Raw genomic sequence first — 24,184 nt, forward strand, 5'->3', positions numbered from 1 at the left:
CTACACGCCAAGTGCCCGGGCATCACAGCTGTCTAACGTGGATCTCACATCTAAGTGACAATGCCTGGCACGCTGCTCGGCCAACATTCTCAGTTCCTGCAGCCTGCAGTCCTTCTTGCCATGCGGCCCCTTCTCAGCCTTACCACAGAAGTTTAACCCTCTAGGGGTATGTCTACACAGCAAAAAACAAAACAAAAACAAAAAAAAAAAACCTGCAGCAGCAAGTCTCAGAGCCCGGATCAACAGACTCGGGTTTGTGTTGCAGGAATAAAAATGGCAGCATAGACACTGGGCCTTGGGCTGGAGCCCAGGCTCCAAGACTCTCCTCCTTTGCCAAGTTTCGGAGCCCAGGCTCCAGCCAGAGCCTGGGTGTCTGCACAGCTATTTTTAGCCCTGCAGCGTGAGCCCCGCAAATTCTATACAGTTGATCTGGGTGCTGAGACCCCTAGCCATGGGTCTTTTTTTTTTGGTGTGTAGATGTACCCAATAAGACCCAGGGAAAGTAACAAGCTGAACGACAGGCAGTTTTCACCATGGCCATCAACCGTACTATGACCCCAAAGTAATAAAACACACAGAGTCACTCACTCGGGAGAGTGTCTATTTGTCCCTTTCTTTGTATTTCTATTTGTTTCTTTCAACAGTCTTAATTTTCTCAATCCTGTAAAGCCAAGGAAGAACGATGGATTTTTGCATTGTGCGGTGATAGCAGACTGTTATGCAGACACCTCAGATTGCAAAATCATAATGTCTGCAATTAGTTAATTCCTCATTCAAGTACAAATTTTAACGTACAACGTTTATATATTTCCTCCCCTCAAGTCATCTAGCATAGCAGAAATCATCTGGCACCTCAGATGATTAACCCATTAACCGTCACTGTAATTCTGTTGTGAGCATTCCAAAATCTCATTTATTTGGCTTTTTGGATTATCAGAGGGCAAAGAGGCAAAAGAGAATTATTTAAGGATTTCATGATTTCGTCAGACATTCTTTCTGATATATAAACATTTCCCACACACAAAAAATGTTATTAGGATGTCCAGTAATGTTAGATTAGACCCCGCTAATATTAGATACTGCTGGTTTGCTGGACAATTTAAGAACATCTGGGTCAGCTTTTAGATTCTTCATATATTCAAAATTTAAAGCCAAGCATCCATCCAACCGACTGATTTAAACCAAATTCTCCTGCGTGGAATACGTGGCTCCCTGGAAAAGAAGCCAAGGTGTGCTTTAAATGTCATAACCATATCATCCCTTTACAGGGTTTAAGCTGAGAGCTACATTCACCCTTGGTTCATCAGATGCAATTCTGATATATGCAGGGGATTATGCATAGACAAAAGACAGCTGCATATATCTTGGATTGCTGCAAGAAACCACTACTACTAAATCATCATTGTGTTTAGTTGCATTGCACTTTTCACACACAGCAGAAAATCAGGGATATAAAAAGGGGCATTCTATGATAACATGCTGCTTTAAGGTTGGATTTTCAAAAATCACTCATCAATAGCTTAACTCAGCTGACTTGAATAGGAGCAGTTGGGCCAGTGCTGAGTGCTTTTGCAAAGTTCCCCTTTAGTGTATTTGCAAATGCACAGATGTGTTAATCACTTTAGGAAATTCAGGAAAAAAGCAGAGGACATTGCCTTTGGAGAGGCAGTTAACAGATACTCTTTCACAGTGGAGAGAGCCCATCCCACACAAACCTCTTACTGCAAAAGGGCAAGAGAGCCTTGGAATGTGCTTAGAGCCAAGATCTAACTTGCAGAGAGTGTCCTTGTTAAAATCATAATAAATGGGGGGAGAAAAATAAAATCAACACAATTCCTTGAAAATTTCCAATATGTACACCTCTACCCCGATATAATGCGACCCGATATAACACAAATTCGGATACAAAGCGGTAAAGCAGCGCTCTGGGGGGCGGGGCTGCGCGTTCCGGCAGATCAGCGGGTCCGGCTCAGACACGCTGCTCTGAGCGGCATGTTAAGGGTGCTGCGCTGGGGCCGAGGGGTTGGATAAGGGGCAGAGGGTCTCGGGGCGGGCAGTCAGGGGACAGGGAGCCGGGGGGGGGTGGGGGGTGGATGGTTTGGAGACTCTGGGGGTGGGGTGGTCAGGGGACGGGGATTGTGGGCGTTGGATAGGGCATGGGAGTCCCAGGGGGCCTGTCAGGGGGCGGGGGTGTGGATAGGACTCGGGGCAGTCAGGGCACAGGGAGCAGGGGGGTTGGGTAGGGGAGGGGTCCTGGGGGTGATTAGGGATGGGGGGGAGTCCTCTGGAGGGGGCGGTCAGGGAACATGGAGCTGGGGGGCTTAGATAGGGGGTGGGGTCTTGGGAGGAGTGGTTAGGGGCGGAGGGGTCTCTGGAGGGGGTAGTCAGGGGACAAGGAATGGGGGGATTGAATGGGTCAGGGGCTCTGAGGGGTCAGTCGGGGGCCGGAAGTGACTATTAATAACGGAAATGCTCGAGGCCAAAGCAAATTCAATATAACGCAGTTGCACCTATAACACATTAAGATTTTTTGGTTCCCGAGGACCACGTTATATCGGGGTAGAGATGTACTAGTAACTATACAAGTCTGTACTGAACTAGCAACAAGCTGAGTTAAGGATTGTTGTGCACATTTTTACCTGATCACTCTTGCAAAGGTTTGCTGAAAGAAGGAAGATGAGATGACAGTATCGGAATCATGTCGTTAAAGTGAGAACGAAAGTTGGGGAACGTGGCAAGAAATGTATCATCATAAATTCCCTTTCAAATACCAAGAATGTGACTGACAATCAAATAAATGAAGTCACTAGTTGCTAGCACTGGGCATTCCAGATTTGCAGCCTGGGAACATCCTTACCTCCTATTTCTTCCCCGTTAAGAAATGGCATAAAAAGAAGAGATTGTGGTCATGTGATTTCAGATGCTTGTCACCCTAGTGAAACAGGTCTATTTTTAATGGAACTCTGTAGCTACCAACCTGTCATGCTGAACTATGTATCAGTAATAAAGCCAATAATGATGGAAAATTGGCTGTGTAAGTATAGACACTTTGTAGATCTGCTTCGAGGACTCCAGTAAAACAACAAGAATAGGACAAGGGGGTCCCTCTACAGACTGCCAAAAAGCTTTGCTTAATTAGCACAGCAATAGCTCAGGCAGATCCAATATATTTTTGTTGATTATGTACTTTTGGACATTTAAATTGGTCTGTTTCGCAGTGGCACTTGCTACTGATACTGCAATTAAGCTTGTGTTAACCATGGAACATCTAAATTCCCAGGAAGAACAAGGAAATCCAGGTCTTGAACTGTGGATAGAACATTGATACATTCAGCTATGAAAGTCATGGAAGTTCATGCCCAAAGCCACACAAATGACTTCCCAGAGTTAGAGTGAGGTATCTGGAGGAAGCAGGCAACCAGAACTGGGATGAGAAGCAGGAGGGTTTCAATAGGTGGGACCATCTTCAAACTTGAAGTGAAGACGGGGGCAATGTACTGTACTGCCCCACTTATAGAACTTAACTGTATGTGAATCCTAATGCAAAACTAACCATGACCATCCATTTGCACTCAGATAATGACTTCTATTTGAAGATCTTAATGGCTTCGCAGGCATTTTACAAATGGAGAAAATGAGATTCAGAGAGAATTCACACAGATAGTCTATGGCAATGCTGGCCCAGAACTCAGCTATCCTGTGCCTACCCCCAAGAACATCCTCCTTCATCCTGCTATAGCAATTACACTGCAAATTCACAGATCAATAAACAGCAGTGCATTCCGTTGATGAAAGGAAAAACCAAAAAAGAAAGTTTTCAAGTGACTTTCCAGCAAAGAGCTGGTACAATAGTTAGAAGAAGAAATTTTCTACTGCCTCTCCGTCACCATACATGGCACTGCTCAGGCCAAAGAAAGCAAGACATCTCTGAAAGAAAAACGTTAAAAAGTCAAGGAATAAAAAGATCACTGTTGGAGGGAATCACTGAAGCTCAAATACTTCGCAACACAATATTTATTTAAAAATAGCATAACTTGAATCTTTATGTTTGAAATGTGAACACATATACAAGCATTTTATGTATAAATCTTGTGCTACTTTTAAGAGATATACAATATACTGTAATCAAGTTTCAGTTAAATGCTCACCGACACGGATACTTCCTCGGTTTTTCTTTTAGAGCTGGAGTCAAATAAGACATTTCGCCCTCTTCTTTCACAGTCCTGATACACAATCAGTCGGATCTGACTTGGGTCAAACTCCGGCAAAGGCCAGCTTGAATGGAAAACAAAAGGACAGAAGTGTCTATTACCACAATGAGTTATTACCTCATTCCTTTTACAATTTTTGTAGGCCTGACTTTATTAAAAAATAAAATCCCACACATGCAACGGCGATTTATTAAAAACACTTTGAACCTATGGCAAGCATCATGCCTATGTAGATAGAGGGCCAAATCGCATACTGGTGTAAACTGGTTTAATTCAGCTAACAGTATTCATCATAGTAGGGTTTCCCAATTCTCTCGGTTTTATTGTGAGTCTGGTGATTTTTAGGGTATTTTTCTTAAAGCCCCAGCTGCGGGAATCAGAGATTGCAAGGGAATCTTCCCTTTCATTTAAAAAAACAAAATAAACACACACACACAAACAAACCAAAACACAGCAGTAGTATTTTTTTAATCCCTCATAGTTGCAGAGAAAAACTTGAAACCGTGAAGTGAGAGCCCCCGAAAGCTTCAGGAATCCAAAGGCAAATAAAGAGAGCCCAGCATTTCCCCCCAGTCTTGTGATTTTTAAGCCGAACCTCAGGATTTTTAATGCTTGGGGTTGGCAAAGCTGAATATCCATCAGCATTTACCTGCACAACTGAAAAGAAATACACAGAGAAATCACCCACCCTCCCCTTTTATAAGGGCCCAAAATACTGTGAAATGACACTTACAATATTGGTGTTAAAACACATGTCGTGCTTAGGCTGGTGTTGTTATTATAGATGGGTCCACACCAAAACCCTAGATTAGAATCACCCCAAACACTAGACAGTCTACAGCTGGATGTGGCTTGGGCCTTTCACCAATTATTAGAATTGCTGCATTCCGACGCAGAGAGAAAGAGTTTGGGCCACCATCACAGGCATTATAAGATCTTGTGTTACTAGACTGGGCCTTTATTGAGATTGTGCTTTCTGGTCCCCTGAAGACACAGTTATCCCCAGCAACTCCTCCTGTAGCCTGGTGACCCCCTGCAAGCCTTCTGCATTCAGGACATCCAGTGACTTATATGAATGGGAGCTGTGCAAATTGATAGCTTGCAAGGGCTCAGGTCCACAGGGTACTTTTTACCTTCCTACAGATGGTATTGCTTTTATGGCTACATCATAAACTTATGTTATTTATATTTTTAGCATGTAAAGTAAAGTATGCTTTGCAGCCTAAAGAGAGTGGGAGGCCATGCACTGTGACTCCACAATCCAAATAAAAAAAGAAATTACAATGGTAGGGTTGCCACCTTTCTGATGCCTTGTAACTGGACCCCTATGGTCCCGTCCCTGCTCCACCTCTCCCCCTAAGCTCCCACCCCCTTCTCTGCCTCTCCCCCCAGGCCCCAAACCTGCTCCGCCTCTTCCCTCGAAAGCCCCGCCTCTTCCCCCCAGATTAAAAACAACAACAACAAAACCGGATACAAATGGCACCCAAGAGACACAGGCCAAAATCCAGACTGTCCAGGTGAAAACTGGACGGGTGGCAACCCTATATTATGGAGTAACTAAAAATATTAGGAATCTGTAAAAGAAATTCGTAAGTGTTACTGGTAGATTAGTCTCAGCCTGGGGGGAATTTACGCAGCAGCAATAAATACAGTTCTCTGGGTCTCTTGGGAGAGGAAGTCCATTTCCTAACAGCTTAGCCCCACAATTTAGCAACAGAGGAGAAAAAGAGAAGCTGCAGACAGGATACTATGCAACAAACAGTAAGGGGGGGAAAAAATACAAGCAAAAACTTGAGCAATTTACAACTGAAATAAGTTGATGACCAGAGGGTTCTTTGGGGAGGAGAGTGAGAGGAAAGATTCATGGAAAAATACATTCCTTTATCTACCCATATAGCTCTAGCTATATATTCTTTTCATAAATGGTACCTTACTATGAAGTGTAATTGCTATTTGGTTGAGATTTTCACAGCACTAGGGGATTTAGACTCACATGTACTACTCATGTTAAGAGCCTGGTCTTGTCTTGGTGTACACACACATCAAGCTAGTTACCCTCAATGAAATGTAGGAGAAGGGCAAAAGACCAGCATTGCTTGCAAGCGCTGTACCCCCAATGAAAGCTGCATACCTCAAAAGCAGACCAGACTGCTAAATAACTGAATTCTACCCCAAAAAAGTACTACGCTTTGCTAGGACAGCTATTAAAATGGCACAACAGAGTCAGAGTACAGCGCTTGCAAGCAATGCTGGTCCTCTGCCCTTCTCCTACATCTCCTACCAGCAGGCCTAATCCTGCGGCCCACTGAAATCAATAGGAATTTTGCCATGACTTCAGTAGCAGCAGATTCTGGTCCATTAACACTGCAGACTCTGCAGCACTGAACAAGTTCTGACTGATAGCTGGCATGAGAATCCATTCAAGATCTGGTGATGGTCTACTTCATGTGTCACTTACTGTGAAACACAAACACACAACTATTGGTTGGGACTGCACCAGAAGAGGGTTATTTAACTGAGATAGACACCAAACCACTACATTTGGGGATGTTTGGCCCCAAGCCAACCCCCTACACTCAATCTCTAGCTACTGAGGCGGGGCCAGTAGCTAATCTCACGCTCACAGCCCCAGTAGGAACATATGGCTGGGGCATCTCCTGCCCCTAGGTAAAGTGGGTGGCAAGTTTAGAAACCATTCTCATGAACTATGCCATTGACACTATTATAAACAGGTAATAATAATAATCATCATCATCCATTGCTTGCAAAAACATTATTTTCACTTGCCCCACTCCTTCAATGCATTTGAATTTGCTTCTCTATTAAATAAGAGCAGGACTTCTATTAGTCAGTACTTCCGACATTCAACTTTGAAATCGCTTCACTATCCTGGCAAAGAAGGGCAGGAACCATTCCAGATATTCAGGAAAGTCTGCTTATAACAAGCTCCAAGAGCAGATTACACACTAAGAGGAAAGTAAGCTAAATATAAAACCCTTGCTGCATTCTGCATCATATTTGAGCAAGATAACAAGAGCCTATTTGCTTCTCCGTTTCTGCACATGTCATTTTAACTTTCTTGATACAAGTATTCAACGTGTGCTGTAAATCATATTCGTGATAGTCCCAGTTTAGTGTTATCTGTGTTACATAATATAGCTCTAACACACAGCTTTAGCCTTGCAAAATATTCTCTGGCAGTACTAGAGAGTTCCCTGAATCGGAAAAAACTAAAGAGTACGGTTCAATAGGGACAGGCAGTAAATAGAGGCAGGCTAGCCCCTCAAACTCACACCTGTCCATTCAGCAGTTAGGGTATGTCTATACAGCAATTAGACACCCATGGCTGACCTGTGCCAGCTCACTCGGGCTCACGGGGCTGTTTAATTGCAGTGTGGACGTCTGGGCACAGATGGAGCCTGGGCTCTAAGACCCTGTGAGGTGGGAGGATATCAGAGCCTGAACCCCGCAAACCTGAAGCAGCTGGTACGAATCTACAGGTGGTTGCCTAATAGCATTGTAGACATATGCTTAGACACATATTTTAGCAAGAAACAGGATGCACAGAGTAGTTTTGCTCTCCTGTTTAGCAGATGTAAAGTATTGTAAGGCTGACATCTAAAAAGAGCATCTGGAGAAAATATACAAACTATTGTCGGCTATATGTAGTGCGCGCTCCCAAAACAAATACTGCAGAGCAATACTCTGGGACAGATAGTCGCTGTTGTAAAAGAAAAACTTACATAGCTAAGGATCTGCCCATCCGTATTCCCAAAGTGTGGGGGATTCTCTTCACTGCAGAGGAAGATGATCGTCCAGTGGTTACAGCACTAGTCTGAGACTTGGGGTTCAAGTCTCTGCAGTGCCACAGACCTGTGTAACCTTGGGCAAGTCACTTAGTTGCTCTGTGCCTCCATTCCCCATCTGTAAAACGGGTATAATGGTACTTCTCTATCTCATAGGGGTGTTGAAAGGATCAATATATTAAAGACGGTGAGGCACTCAGATACTACCATAATGGGGCTACCTATGATAGAGGGCCCAAGCAAGGCTGTCAAAACCATTTAGCTCTTAACCCGAGACTCAAAGGATGCAAAAGGACTGCCTTGTATAATGCCCCTCTATTGCTGGCAATTTCAAGTGTGTGGCATAACAATCTTTGGGGAAATTATGGTAACAGGCAGAGAAAACTTTTTCTTTGGGGGAGGAGAGTGAGAGGAAAGATTCATGGATATACCCATATAGCTATATATTCTTTTAATAAATGGGACCTTACTATGAAGTGTAATTGCTATTTGGTTGAGGTTTTCACAGCACTCTAGGGGATTTAGACTCATGTGTAGTACTCATGTTAATGAAAGCCGTGTCTAAACCTCCCAACACTGCTGTGAAAATCTTGACTGGTTTTGTTAATGAGAAGTTTCTCCTGCATAAGCCAGCTGCGACTTGATCTTCCTGTGGAGCTGATTTTAAGAAATCTCAGTCGGTTGTCATGATAGAGGATTGTGATGTCACAAATTTCATATTCTGAAGGACCAACAGAGGAAGATGGGGTGGACCATTTCATTTAGCACCACAGATCACCTGTCCTGATCGTATTATTATAGTTCCCATAGGCCTCAAATAAATACTAATAATTCGTATAGGGTGAGATTTTCACATGCACCTAAATAATTTAGGAGTTTTTGAAAATCCCATCCATAATTAGCAAATCATGTAAAGAATATGGCTGTTCAAAGATGGGAAATATGAGAAAAATAGCCTCTTTAAAGCTTATATAAGCAAACAAATTATTTAAAACGCAACTCAAAAATTTAAGTCATTTTCTTTAGATCTTAGCAATGAAGTGCTGGAACCTGGCCCCTAAATGGTGAAGAATGACTTGGTTCTACAGGTACACTTCCAGATATCACATAGTATGTTAGTCGAATCTGCTGCAATTAGATCGTAAAGATGGACTTCTCTCCAAAGGGTAATACTACACAACACAACCAAGTGGGTGCATCATTTTTAACTTTATCACCTTAAATCTCCTTGTCATTTCTGCTCCTGCACTGAATGGGGAAGAAGTGGGGGCATAAGCAATTCTCAGAATACTACCTGGCTGAATCACCAAACTAACAAAGTAATTTTCAAAAAGTCACAAATGTTTGCAAATCTTGTTAGAAGTAATATTGCTAAAACATCTACTTCTGGAAATTCAATGGTCAGACATCTCTTTGCTCTTCCTTTCCCCTCTTTGAATCCCATTGAATGTAATTTGTTTGCAAAACCATTTAAAACACCACTGCTGAGATTTGTTCAGTAGTATACAAGTCACCGTTCTGAATTCCCTCTCATAAAAGGATTTTCTCACACATCTCTAACACACAGCATTTGTTGTTACCACAAATATTTCTCTTGAGGGGGTTAGGGTGATCTTAAGATGATGTTACACTCCATCCCTATGGATTTAATAAATGAGACAACACACACACAAATCCTCCCTCAGTCCATTAAAAGTTCAATTTTTTTATCTGTAACTAGAAACACACAAACCCCCCTTGTTCTTCTTTAGAATATCAACAGAACCTTTTTCACCACATTAAGAAATTACCTTAATGATGTTTTTTCTCTTGGCAAAGATTTTACCTCAAATAAGCTTTCATGTCTAAATGACTTGGGGCAGTACCAGGTTACTTTTTAATAACTAACACAACTTTTTTGGAAGTACAAATGAAATCAGAGCAAACTAACCAAGACACCAAATAAATAGAAACCTGTAAATTAAATTACCAAAAAGCAAAACCTCTTTAAATAAAGATATGGCCAGGTCTCCAAACAGCAAGCTAAAACTATCAGTCAAATTACTGTTCTCAACATCATGTTACCCATAGGTATGAAAACTGCCCAGTGATGAATCACTTCAAACTATTTTTAAAAGCATCTACGCAAATGATATTTATAGTTTACAGCAGCTTATCTGTTCTGCATGTTTTTCATGTTAGCACCTTTTTAGAACGTTGATAGGAACAGCCACACTGGAACAGAACTCGGGTCCATCTTGACTGGTGCCCTCGCTCTGATGATGACCAATGCCGGATGCTTCATAACACAGCTAGCAGGACAATGCTATGTGGGGGAGTGAGAGGGGGATATTTTTTCCTGGCCCAGCTGGTGATCAGTTACATTCCGAAGCATGGGGATTCACAGCCCTTGTGGTTTTAACTAATCTACCTGCAGATGCTATTCTTAGAGGATTATTATGTGTATGGCAGTTGTGATTAGAGTCCCCAGTCCAGGATTGGGACCCCATTATGTCAAGTCTTGAACAAACATATAACAAAGTTTGTCCCTGTCCTGAAGAGCTTAGATTCTAAGTCTAAAGGTGTAATCCATTTCTGAAATCTTTCTTAGCTGTATGCATTTAAAATATCCTGCAGCAGAGAGTTACACAATTTAGCTACAAGTTGCATAAAATATATATTCTTCTATTAGGTGTACGTGTGCTGCCTATTGATTTTGAGAGCCCTTCAGTTATTTTATTATGTGGAAAAGTAAACAGGAGCACCATATTGGCCTTCTGTGTACCATTCATTACATTATCGCTATTACCGCTGATCTTGTTCCATCCCTTGTCACCTTAAGGATTTCCTTCCCTTTACCACTTCCCAATGCTCCAGACATTTTTGCTGTGTGCTCCTGGATCTTTTCCATGCCTATGCCTTTGAGAAGATGTGACCAAAAAAAAAATGGAATGCAGGACTTGGAGTGAGGACATACCATGTTCTCGAACATTTTCTCACCACAAGTGAGTAACTCACTCACTGTTTTGACTGCTACTATACTTATACAGACGTATGTTGAACTATGCAGGACACATAGATCTTCTTCCTGAAAGAGTACAACTAATTTGGAACCCATCAGGTATATAATGGGTGGTGTGTTGACAGTATTTCCAGTTTTAATGTAGCCATTTTTGCAAGAGACACCAGAAATGCAAATGAAAGGAATTATCCAAGAACAGGGAATCCAGTTCATACCACTGCTTTGCATTCATGGTGTTTTCAGCAAGGAGTTCTACTTAAATTTCTGAGACATAATATGGCCTTATGGTTGCAGACGGGGGAAGGAGATAAGGAGATTCCATTGCTAGTGCAATTACAGGACCAACACTTAGAAAAGCTTTGCAAGGTACAGTTGTCCTTAAAAGGTCTCAGGCTGCTGCAGGGCTGTGTGTTCATTTTGGTGAATTTTAGGATGTAAGGCCCAATCCAGCAGAGAAAATTCTGACCTATGTGATTTGACAAAGGCCACAGTCAGGGTCAGCTGATTGGGAGGCAGCTTACCCTACTGCCCTCCTCGACACTGCCTCCTACAGCTGTGAACTTAGTCTGGGATCTTCCAACAATCAAGGGTCTGTGGCTATGGATGGCTGTCAGGGAATAAGCTATGATCTCTAAAGCAGGATCACTGACAAGCTTTTATCCCTAGCCATTGGTTTGAAGAGGTTACGTTTTCAAGGCTTGCCACGAGGAAGAGGGCTAGAAGCTGACTTTTCTTGTAAATGAAAGCTGAGTCTGCTCTTTTACATTTCTTGGTGCTCCACCCTGGAAGGAGGAAGGGCACAGCTGCAGGCTGCAAATGCCAGCTTTGTGTCACATCTATAAATCTGTCTCATTGATCTACCAGTTTAGCAATCCTCACTTTGAGTAACTGTAATACCCAGTCCCTGGGATCCTTGTGTTGCTTGCACTGTGCACATACTGTACCATTGGTCACACAGAAAACGGTCAGACATTCTGTACTCTGTACAGTATACCGGGACCTAAACTTCAGCTGGTTTCCACTTTTACTGGCTCCTAAATTCTAACTTGCTGTCTGAGTCCCTAGCTGCAAACTACACTAACTTCGTTTGTTTTCATTTTTAACTCCCACCTGTTAGTCACTTGCCTCTGTTTATCCGTTCAGCTCTCACTTGGATGCCTAATTCACACTTTAAACTCCAATACACTCTAAATGCCTTTTTAAATATGGACTTAGTTCTTCTTTGCTGGCCCCCGAGAAAAAGTACTCAGAATATAAAGACACAGTATAGACTGGTTAACAATATTATAATTAACACGTTAACCTGAAATCATCTTGAGACTGTGAAAATAAATACCCCAGAAGGTTTGTGAAAAGGATTAAATATGTTGACCATCTTTACAACTTGACTTCCAGCAATCAAGAATTTAACGTCAACACTAGCAATTCCTCAACATAGATTTTTGGGCATATTAAATGCATGTCATTCCAGAAAACACCTGGTTAGTTTCAAGAGGATTTACAAACACACACACACACACACACACACTTTCCCTAATTTGTTCTTTTGGAAAACCACTCTGTAATATATAAAAACACACAAAAAGCAAGATTAGTCCCTTCAGATTAAATTCATTAGCCCTGAACACAACACTTCACATTATTTTAGCACATCAGCATTAGCCTTTGCAAAATTATAGCAAATGGCATTAATTTAAGGTATTTTTAAAATGCAGAATAGTGCCACTCTATATACAGCTATAGGCATTATCAACTATATCTATTTTAGAAAGTATGACATTTCTATAAAAAAAGTGTTATGGCATCAGATCTATTGTTAAGATATTTAGTAATCAAATTGTTAAAATAATTTCAATAACGTGAGTATTTGTCATACCTGGGAAGCATCTTTGTCCCCCAAGCAGTTCCACTTTTCAAAATCCCTATAAACTCCCGTTATGCCCAGCTGCCAACCCAGGTTAATAATAGCAATGAGCCATATTCATCCAAAACCACAAGACTGTCAGGTGACATATTGAGAGGTCTGAATTTAACTCAAACAAAAGACTCTCCATGCGGCAATGCAAAAAGCTTAATCCTGGCAACCGGATCATAAAACCAGCCTTAAAGAAAGCAGATCCCTGAAGCAAAATATGGACTTTTCCACAAGTATCCATCTACACTGTCCTATAGTTTCATAACCAATATCCTGTCCTTCCATTCCGCTGCCCAGTCCAGGATCTTTACTAAAGTAAACATTGTCTGTTTTTCCAGTTCCTTTGTCTCCTCAAGTGTATTACTGCGGAGGAGAGAAGATCAGTCTAATTCATTTGATAGCTAAGTGCTGCTTTGGCAGTCAACGTAGGCTGTACATGCCAGTTTAAATCTATCCTTCTTCTTTAGTGAATCCAATATGGGTTGAGCCTCATGACCAGAATTCCCTGGCAATTGTGGCTGCAGTTCTAAACCCCCAGGATCCACATTTGTCAGGAATTCAGACTGATCGAAGAAGAGGGGAGAAAAACAAAGCAGCTTGCTCTCAGACACCTCCCCCTTGACATTCTTGGAAGCTGCAGGATGCTCCAGTCCAACCCAGGCTGACAGGCTGAGCCAGGCGAGTGGAAAAGCAAGCACTAATAGCCATCATGTGACCCAGAGCTGTCAGTATATGCCACCTGGATCTGCAATGAGCCTGCCAGCCAATCCCAGCTCTGCTATGATTCATGCACACAGATTTCACCATTAAAATAAGGCCTTTAAAGGTTTAACAGGATAGGGTGCCTGCTTTATACTGGAAATCCAAAAATGATGCCTACAATTATTCACATTTATTGCACAGGTTTGGATTGTTGATACACAGTTACAGTGCAGAACTGAAGTATGTTTCATGCTAAGTGAAAAAGGAAACATTTCATGTTTTCCAGCAACCTCTATCTTTCCCCACCATCAATCTCCAATAGGAACAAAGAAGGCACTGTATGCTCTATAGAGGCTCATTAAGATTAAAAGTAATCAGGAACAGTCAAGACAATTGGATGGCAATATACAGATTAGAAACAGGAGATGTGTAATAAGACCTGCTAAGAAATCCTGACCAGCTTCAGAGCTGTAAACAAGGTTTCATAACTGCTCTTGGGGTAACCCCTGGCCATAGATGGAAGCTGTTTGGTAATACCATCACAAGAGCAAAAAGCTCAGTGTTTACAGGATTTGTCCCAAAATCTTTGGAATTGGGTGGACAGTGAAACATCCAGAAAGGTTCAGCGTGTATGTGTGTGTGTGTGTGAGAGTGTGAAAAAGTAGGATATATGCAGAGGTAGAAAAATAACACACAGTGGGGACCCTCATCCTTAAAAATCTGGGAGGAGCCCCACTTTAATTTTACTCTGTATCTGGAAACTTAAGGGTTTTGCTAGCACCTAGGATACACAGGGAGTTATCAGAATCCGTTTTCCAACATTAGGATTTTCTGCAGCATCCCCCCCATCGCAAAATGCACTACTACTGCTAATCCCTTAATTTCATAGAAGCGGAATGAGCTAATACATAGCTTCACAAACTTCATTCCTGGAGCCTGTCCTGCAGAGGATTTCCTACCTTCCAGGGTGAATTCCATGGAAGAACACAGAGTTACTGTACAAACAGATACCCCTGTGGAACACGCAGAATGTTAGGACTCCAAGGGCGAATCCCTCGCTCCACTGAAGTCAATTGCAAAAATCCCACTGGTTTCAGTGGAGTCAGGATTTCACCTCAAAACTCTACTTGAGTGGTGTCTTTTTGATCCGTTGTAATGGTAACAGGAAATAAATACCAGAAGTAGAAACTCAGTATAACATCCCGAACTACAATCTCTTGTGCTCATTAGAGTGACCAAAATTAAGGACCAAAGCTCTGATCCTGCAAACAGTTAGGTGTTATGTCAAACATATGCATAACTAGTGAGTAATCCCAGTGGAATCAGCAGAACTACTCAAATGAGTAAAGCTAATCATGTGAGAAATTGTTGGCGGGATTGGTGCCTTAAACTCAGATTCTGCTTTTCATACTCTCAGCTCCCTTATAGATGATAACATTTGACCCTAAGTTATCTTCTTGCTTACCAAGGGGCATAACCAATAATACAGTAACATGCTCTTGCTAGAATGAAATTGCTTGAAAACCATCTATGTTATGTGCTCTGTATGCACTGCTCTCTATAAAAGTCAATGATGTCAAAAGTGACCTTTTTTCCTAGGGATGTAGCAGTGAGGAGTTGAACCCAATGTATTATGTAAACATTTATTTACAGGAGTAACGCCTGAAGTTTCCATATTATCTCACAGTAACTTGATGCACATTAAAGAGACAAGCTTTGAAAGAGGACGCAGCCACAGTCTAACAAGTGAGCAGGAAAAAAATCTGAATGGATATCACTCAAGATGTGCTAAGTGAAGTCAAGCCTCATAACTACAGACAGACAGCAACAACTACCGCATCCTATACTGACAATACTCTGTATGTTTCAGGAAGGCCATAGGATAAGTTAGAAACACCACCACCATGATGCATACATACAGAAACAGTCAACCTTTTCCTGTATGGCTACCCGAGACACATCCTGTTCCACAGAGATATATGCGTACCCCACTTCACCTGAGGGCCATGGGAGTTTCTGGTCCCATAAGGAGCACAAGATCAGGCTCTGAGTTAGTAAAGTAGATCTAATTACACTATTGGTTATTTCCCATACACAGTTGTGGCCTCTTCCCTGTGCTATTAGCATGGAATTAATTTTGTGATAGAGATGCAGCTTCTAATACTGATAGGTGCCTCCATGAAAAAGGATTTCTAAAAATTTTGTAGCTCAGAGAGAGTTGTCTTAGTTTCCCATTTAGGCCAATATTTTCCCATTGACTTCAACAGTGGATACAGATGCTCAGCACCTCTGAAAAATCAGGCTGTTTATTTAGGGGCTTAAATATCAATTTAGGCAACACAGCTGGTAAGTACTTTAAAAGTTCAAAGTTCAAAAGCAAAATTTGCAAAAATGTCCTTCCTGAGGCCCCAATCCCACAATGAACTCCATGATAGAGGATCCTAGGCTCTCTGCACACTGAAGGCCTGCCTAGATGCAGGGGTCTCTTTGCATGGAGCAGCATCCAGGATTGAAACCAGAGGTTTCATCCTTAAGTCAGTGGGGCTGCCTGCACAGATCACAATACTAGATTGTTACAAACTAAGGCAACAAAGTACAGCTAAACCAGAATAAAATAACCAGTCACACAGAAAGGGGTTTATTGCCTTTACTGTATACGGAGTCAAAACTGCAGCCAAAGCATAAATGCAATTTTGGGGAACAAATCACCTGATTCTAAATTCTTGAGATAAAAGTTTGTTCAAACCCCAAGTTCAGGCTAAATAAAGGAGTTTCAGCCATTTTGTCCAATAGTAGAGAACACAATGAATTAATTTTGCTTAGAATTTGTCTTACGTAAGTAAAGTTCCCTCACAGGCTTGGTGCATTTACACCAAAAACCAAAGCCGAGAAATGGTCCTATCTTTGGCTAGTAATGCAAGATGATAGAAGCTTGAAGCTAGGGCAGAAAAACAAAATGAAAACCAATGATGATTTGATTTGAAACCTGATTAGAAATATTTTGATCCCATTTCGCTATAAAATACTTGCCTTCCTGGAATTACTATTGAGCTAGACTTTTAAAATTTTTTGCTTTATGTGCATTTTTGGATCATTGTAGAAAAGAACTACTGAATTCCTTGCTGGCTGGGAAAAGAAACTGACAGTATTGAATAGAGAACCGTAAAGGTGTGGAATTGGAATATATGTATATGAATCCAGGCTTTCCCAGCAGCTTAAAGTTAGCAGCAACCAAGATAATCAGGAAGAAGGAAGGCAACCCATATTTCCTCAGCAAGATAACTGAAAGAGCTGCATTTTCTACCAATCATAGAATCATAGATCCTGTCAACCTGCTTAGGCCCCCAGATTTATCTTCCTTAAAGAACACTAGACCCTATGGTTTCCAATAAGAAATGCTTTTATATATATAAATAATAACAAAGCTTTAACGTAGGACCGAATCCTACAAACCCTTTACGCGTGGTGCTGACACTAAGTCAAGAAGACTTCAAGTTGGAGTATTTACTTTTATTGACAGTGTAAAGGGACTTGACCCTAAATAAGACACAAAGAGACCTTGTGCAATGCCACATGGGATTTACCTTCCTTTTCACATGGTAAATGTTTGAGCTTGAGCAGGACGGTGTCCCCCTTTAAAAACTACATGAAAAATTAAGAAAGTAAAGATGCCTAATGTAAAAATAAACCATCAGAGAAAGAATCTGATGCATAGTTAAGCTACACTGGAACACTGGTGTTTGTTTTGTATCCAGTTTCCAACTGCCATCTCCTATAAATAAGACATGAGACACCAAACAAACCTACATAATACCAACTGGTACTGCAAAACAACAGGGCATTTTTTCCCCTGCCAAACAGTTATTTTATTGTGCACTCCAGAGTAATCAGAGAGCTGAATAATCTCTCCCTGTAGCTATTAAAAATAAAGAGTAAATAGTTTAGTGTTGTGTGTATTTAATGGAAAGTTTTGGGAAAAAATCCCAACACAAATCACTCCCGATAGATACAAATAGTTATTGTAATAGAATGGGGAACATGAACTTGTCTTCACTTAGGTCATATATTTAAAAAGCAAATGAAATTCTCTTGTCTGGAAAGGATGCCTTTTTTAATGTGTTGATTTTTTTCTGTGTAATTCTGGCAATGTTTTCTTTGATCCTTAAACCCATGTACAAAACTTTTGCCTCTGTCTTCCCATCCCTTCTGCATAGTCTTAAAGACAACCTAACATTCAATGGTAAAGCATCTACATTTAACTTCTACATAAAATTACTTTGCACACAATATGTTGCATTTCCCCCAATAAAACTAGCATCAACGCTTCCTGCAAGTTCCCAACACTGTGAATTATTAATATGAAAAACTAATTTTGGCTGTTTCACAGTGCAGGACACGAAGCAGTTTCAATGCAACTCAAGGTACTTGAAAAAAACAAGGTTACTAGCTTAAGTTTATGAGTTGCTAAGCCGATTTCTTACATGAATAAACGGTGACTTCGTATTTTAAATTTTGGAGGTCATATATATGTTGAATACATCAAAGAACTCAAAAAGGGCACACTGTGAAGATATGAAAACATTTACTGTCAATAGAGATAGTCTGAATATAAGATCTCTGCTGCCACTGAATCTGAAGGTGTGTGGGCCAGCTTCTCAGCGGATATAAATCAGCAAAATTCCATCACAGAATCATCAATATCCAGCATTCAAAAAATCATGAATCAGGCCCCCAAAATAACAAAATTACCTTAAGAATCATGAGATTTTAAAAACAATAATACATTTTGGGTTCTTTTTATTTCTCTTCTGGTTTTTTGAGCCTTTGGGAGTCATGTTCTCAAGCTTTTCTCTGCAAGAAGGCTAGAAAAGGTTGTGGTTTGGTTTTTTTTTTAAATCAATTAAATATGGCACTCTCCTAATAATATGCCTCCAGGAGCCAGAGCTTTAAGAAAAACAAGTATTGTAAGACTCTTGATAAAACTTGTGATAGCTGGCAATACTGCTATTACTTCCGTGGAGCTTCCATGTTGATTTACACCACCTTAGCATCCTGATGGCCTATCATCTGCTTCTAAATCAAGAAAAAGTAAATATTTTATTAAACAGTCATGTAACTTCCTAACAAACAGACCAATTATAAAAGATTATGGATAGAAGTATCCATACCCTATAAATACCAATGTACCCATACAGCATATATCCACACGCTTAATATCAAAACACCTCTCTGGGCTGGCATCGTGGCAGCAGGAGACCAGGCGCAATATGGGATCCCTGCTTTTTACACAAGACATGAAGGTGATATCACTGAGATCCAAACAAAGGTCACTGATTGCACCATGTTTTCCTCCTTCCTGTCTGGTCAATTGATAGAAGAACATTAAATGAAACCATCTGTTTTCTCCTGTAAGGGTGCGTGTCCATTCCCAGAACTCAAGGGCTCTGGAAAATGACAGAATGACTGTGAAACTGTCAGGTCTGCCTGAAGAATTCCCCATGTGCAGCAAACCAAGTTGAGTGTATTTTTTTTTTCATTCCCCTCTGTCTCCAGCTACAGCTCAGCCAGTCACCCTGGAATTCAAGGACTCATCTAAGCAACATGGACAGAGAGATGGATAGGAACTCCCTCCTCCCAAGGGGACGTTCTCTGCCATTGCTCTACCTGACGACTACCACCTCAAGTCAGTACTACCAACTCTCACAATTTTATTGTGAATCTGACAATACTTGGTGTTTTTCTTAAAGCCCCAGCTCCGGTAGTCAGGTGATCACGGGACAATCTCAGCTTTCATTTAAAAAGAAAAAAGTACCTAGCCCTTGTGGTTGCAGAGAAAAGCCTGACAAAGACTCAAAAACCAGAAAGCAAAAAAAATGTATTTTTAAAATCTCATGATTGCTGAACGCATGGAGTTGACAATACTGCAGCTGCTATTATATAGTATTTGGAGCATCACTGATTTGCTGTGCTGATTCTAGCAAACTGCATGCCAGGCCACTCCGGTATGTAACTTGTTGACCAGCAGAGCAGATTTCCCCAAAGCTAGCAGCCATACACTGCTTTGTAACCCAAAAAGACCATAACCAACAAACTCATGTTCAACAGGACTGCTGTCCAGCTCAGGAGATACACAGATGACCCCTGGTGGACATCTAAATCCTGCAACCACTGTGTGAGAAAAGACTCCAGCTCTAGGGGATGAGGGCAGGCAAGCCAGTCTCATGCAGGCTGAGGTTCCCAATAGGGTTGCCAACTATCTAATGGCACAAAACCGAAAACCGGACACCTGGCAACCCTAGTTCCCAATGACCACCCCAGAAGATCCACACATGCCGCTCTGGAGCCCAGTACATGACAGAGGTTGCCAGCATCAATGAAGCAACCTGTTTATATATTTTAAAAACATGCTGCAGTGTTTGTTTCCCAAATCTTATAAGGAAAAAATACTGCCTTGCTTGTGAAATTGATATGGCTTGAACATGTAGTGCGGGGATTTGAGCGTTCTTTGGCCATAGTCCACGTCCATATAATTGATTAAGGTGGCTGCACTTGTGACTAGGCGATAATTGAGAACCCAATAAATCTCCAGACAAGTATGTGCCAGCCAGACTTGGAAAGCGATTGCAACAGAGCCTCTGTAACTTGATGCAATTAAAAAAAATAAATCAAAATTAAAACAGGCTATTAGTTATTTTTCACCCACAAATGCCAAACCAGCCTGAATGCCTCATCCTGCATTCCTTGGCCACCAATTGCATCTCCAGCTGGAATCAAAGGAAGCTTGGGGGTGGGGGGGGGGGTGGGGGGAACAAAGACTGATATCTTTTAAAAAGTCCCCCAGTGTCTTGAAAACACAGGTGTAAACTTGACCACTGGGATTTTTTCCAACAGCTCCATCCATTCCCCTCTGTCGCCTCACCCCATGTACAATTCTTAGAGTGTAGATTCTCCTGCAGTTTATTCAATCCATTATCCTGGAGAAAAAATGATTCAGGATTTCTCACACAAGGAACCAGAGTAGCAGCCGTGTTAGTCTGTATTCGCAAAAAGAAAAGGAGTACTTGTGGCACCTTAGAGACTAACCAATTTATTTGAGCATGAGCTTTTGTGAGTTACAGCTCACTTCATCAGTTTTCCACTGCATGCATCCAATGAAGTGAGCTGTAGCTCACGAAAGCTTATGCTCAAATTAATTGGTTACTCTCTAAGGTGCCACAAGTCCTCCTTTTCTTTTCACACAAGGAAGAGCAGTGATCCTCCAAAGATTCACAATGATAAGGGTATGAGTAACATTTTACTCCATCCCTCATGTGACCACTTAATTATGTGTTGATTCATTCAGTCATGAGATACAAATGTGACGCAAGCAAATAAGGATGCAAGCCCTAACACCAAAGAAAGAGTCATGCTTGTTCTGCCAGTTTCTATATTAGCAAACCACAGAAGGGACATCCAGTTCTGACAGACAAAATGGACATTTCTTTACATATAAGCCAATTGCCAAATCACTTCTTTTGCTAAGAAACAAACACTGAAATGGTCTGGGAGTTAGGTGCCCAAGAGACCCCTATTCATTTTATCCCATCACAGAAGTTAAGACAAGCGGGGATATTCTGATTCTTAAATTCTTTAGAGTGAACCTTGCAAGGAATGTAGGTAGAGCTCTCTGAGAGCAGGCCCTTTCCTCTGGTGATCCAGGTCTGAGCTGTTTCAGGATATGATGCACTTATTTTATTTTAAGTGTATGAGCAACTTTCCTAGGGTATGATCCTGGCCACGGCAATATTTTTCAGGTTTCCTTTTGCCAGACAGCGTTTTTGTACTGGGCCTGGCTGCTATAGCAACGGACTCTTTAAAAAAACAAAAACAAATCAATTTTCATTATAATGTAAACCAATTTACAAATGGTGTGGATATTTACAACAGGAAAAGTTGGAGGAAATTAATCTACATGTATTTACTTGAACTAAAGCCTGACGTATTGACACTTAAAATATTTTAACACTTTCAGTGTAAAATCTGGTTTCACAGTCAGTGTTACTCGGTGTACATTAACTCATTATGTTATTAGATCATTTATAAAAATGTTCATATAAAACTAACATTAAGCAATGGTGAACTAATGATTTTTCCACAGACTATATTTTATTTCATTTTGATGTGTTAGATACCTACAGCTTATTTCCATGGGAAAAATACTGCATGGGATATTTATATACAACCTCGAATCCTTACTAGAGAATTTATTTCAATAGTAACATTTTTAGACCCGTGTGGCCTTATACTTCCTCATGGGCCCTCTAATCATAACGGTTCCTTTACAAATATTAGGCCCTAATTCAGCAAGCTACTAAACATGTGCCTAACTCTAAGCATGTGAGTAGTCTCACTGAAATCAATGGAAATACTCAGGGGCTGAAAGTAAGGCACACATTTAAACACTTTGCCGAATCAAGGTCTTTGGAATGCACCAAAAATTCAGTCTCAGTTACACCAGAACAACTGCAAGCTAAACCACAGGTGCTGATTATCTAAACAAGCATAACAAATTAAGATATAACGAATGAAATACAGTACAGTTATAAACTATTTATGGTGATGTTCCTATACACTCATATTGCATATTAGCCGATGAACTTGCAACACTATTGAAAATAAATTATTGCCAACACTTCTCATCTCGTCACTTCCAGTGATTTTTTGCCATTTGTTAAGAGCCAACAAGCTCTTGGCTTTGCACAAGACAAATAGGGTACGTCTACACAGCAGCTGAACATCCGCAGTTGGCCCATGTCAGGTGGATTGGACTGCAGGGCTGTAACACTACAGGGCAGACATTCAGGCTCAGACTGGAGCCTGGGCTCTGGGACCCTCCTCTCTCTTAGGGTCCCAGAACTCACGCTCCAGCCCAACCCCAAACATCTACAACACAATTTTACAGCCCCACAGCCCAAGCCCTGCAAGCCTGAGTCAGAGGACCTGGGCCAGCTGTGGATGTTTAATTGCTGAAGTCCCTGAACAACTTAAAATTCAGGGGCCCAATCCTGCAAACATATTCCTGAGTACAGCAGTCAAACACCCGTGTTTAACTAAAAGTAGTCAAGGACCATATTCACGGCAATAGGACCGATATTCAGCAGCAGCTGTTTGAAGGGCCAGGACATAAAAGACAGAAGCAGCTATCATAAGACGCACTGGGAAACAGACAGGAAGGTGTGAATTGAGGAGGTTTGTTTTTTTCCCCCTCATATACAACACTGGGGTGGAGAAGACATAAGAGGTTAATGTTTGTGGGCATTGCTCTCTATCTTTTCTACTGAGATGGCCCCCACAACCATAGTGCCAAAACATCTCCCAGAATGTAAGGTAGTTCTCCTCATCATACTCCCATGAGGCTGTGAGTTGCTTTCCCCCCATATTACAGATAGGAAACTGAGGCACAGAGACACTAAATAACTTGACCAAGGTTACCCAGGAAGTCTGTGGCCAAGCAAGGTTTCACAAGTTCTAAACTATCTTTCTTTTGTAGTCAACTTTTTCTTGTCGGCATTGCAGAAGATAAATTTCGATTTACTTACAATTTTTGAGCCCAGTTATCATTATCTAATTGTAATTAACTTCAGCAAAGCGGCACTAAACCACCAGTCTCTGGGAATACATCTTCCTTACGCCTTAGTTGATATAACAGAAGCCTGTGTCGTATGATTAAAAAGTATATAATGATACTTATGAAAGCCACCAAATTGTTCATATTGATTAAAAAGTAGTTCTGATACATGCTACTAAAAATCAAAAGCATAAAGGAATAGCTCTGAACCTGAGATTAATTTAAATTATATATTGGATTTTCATTATAGTGATAAAGTCAGCACTCACTATGACGAACGGGGATATGACCAACCCAAGATGGTGTTTCAAAGCACCCTTAAACTAGGCAGCCGGTTTAAAACAAACAAAAGGAAGTATTTTTTCACACAATACACAGTCAACCTGTGGAACTCTTTGCCAGAGGATGTTGCAAAGGCCAAGATTATAACAGGGTTCAAAAACGAACTAGGTAAATTCATGGAGAATAGGTTCATCAATGGCTATTTGCCAGGATGGGCAGGGATGGTATCCCTAGCTCCTGTTTGCCAGAAGCTGGGAATGGGGGACAGGGGATGGATCACTTGATGATTACCTGTTCTGTTCATTCCCTCTGGGGCACCTGGCATTGGTCACTGTCGGAAGACAGGATACTGGGATAGATGGACCTTTGGTCTGAGCCAGTAGGGCTGTTCTTATGAGGGCATTTCTCTGCAACTTAGTTCAAACTCAAGTACTGAACATTCCATTCAGTTTCTACCCTACTGGGTCTTCATAATTAACATACAGAAGAGATAAGTGAGTCCATTTCTGTCTTGTTTAAATACAACAAGCGTCATGTGGGTACCGTGAAGAAAAAGTCTAGACTGCTCAGTTCTCCACAGCAATAGTAACGCTGCTCAATGCTTTTCCAATTTAAGAACTCTAAGGTGACCTGAAACTATTTCAGGTAGGCCTATATATA

At 41.2% G+C, this 24,184-nt stretch overlaps 1 protein-coding gene across 6 annotated transcripts in view; it reads right to left on the minus strand.

Annotated features, from left to right (window-relative positions):
• FNIP1 (folliculin interacting protein 1) overlaps positions 1–24,184 on the minus strand; it is a 118,077-nt gene that overhangs the window by 74,019 nt on the left and 19,874 nt on the right. For 4 of the 6 annotated variants that reach the window (XR_006283458.1, XM_043521422.1, XM_007053561.4 and 1 more), the window contains exon 2: positions 4,149–4,275. Coding sequence is in view for 5 of the 6 variants with exons in the window: in XM_043521422.1 (XP_043377357.1) it covers positions 4,149–4,275 (127 nt within the window). In the remaining variant the exon portion in view is untranslated. Of the gene's footprint in view, positions 1–4,148; positions 4,276–12,894; positions 13,635–24,184 lie in introns of those variants that run through there. The other 2 variants (XM_043521421.1, XM_037906913.2) reach the window with 1 other exon arrangement.

The sequence above is a fragment of the Chelonia mydas genome, chromosome 8 (genome assembly GCF_015237465.2).
Source record: "Chelonia mydas isolate rCheMyd1 chromosome 8, rCheMyd1.pri.v2, whole genome shotgun sequence".
In the NCBI taxonomy this organism is placed as follows: Eukaryota; Metazoa; Chordata; order Testudines; family Cheloniidae; genus Chelonia; species Chelonia mydas.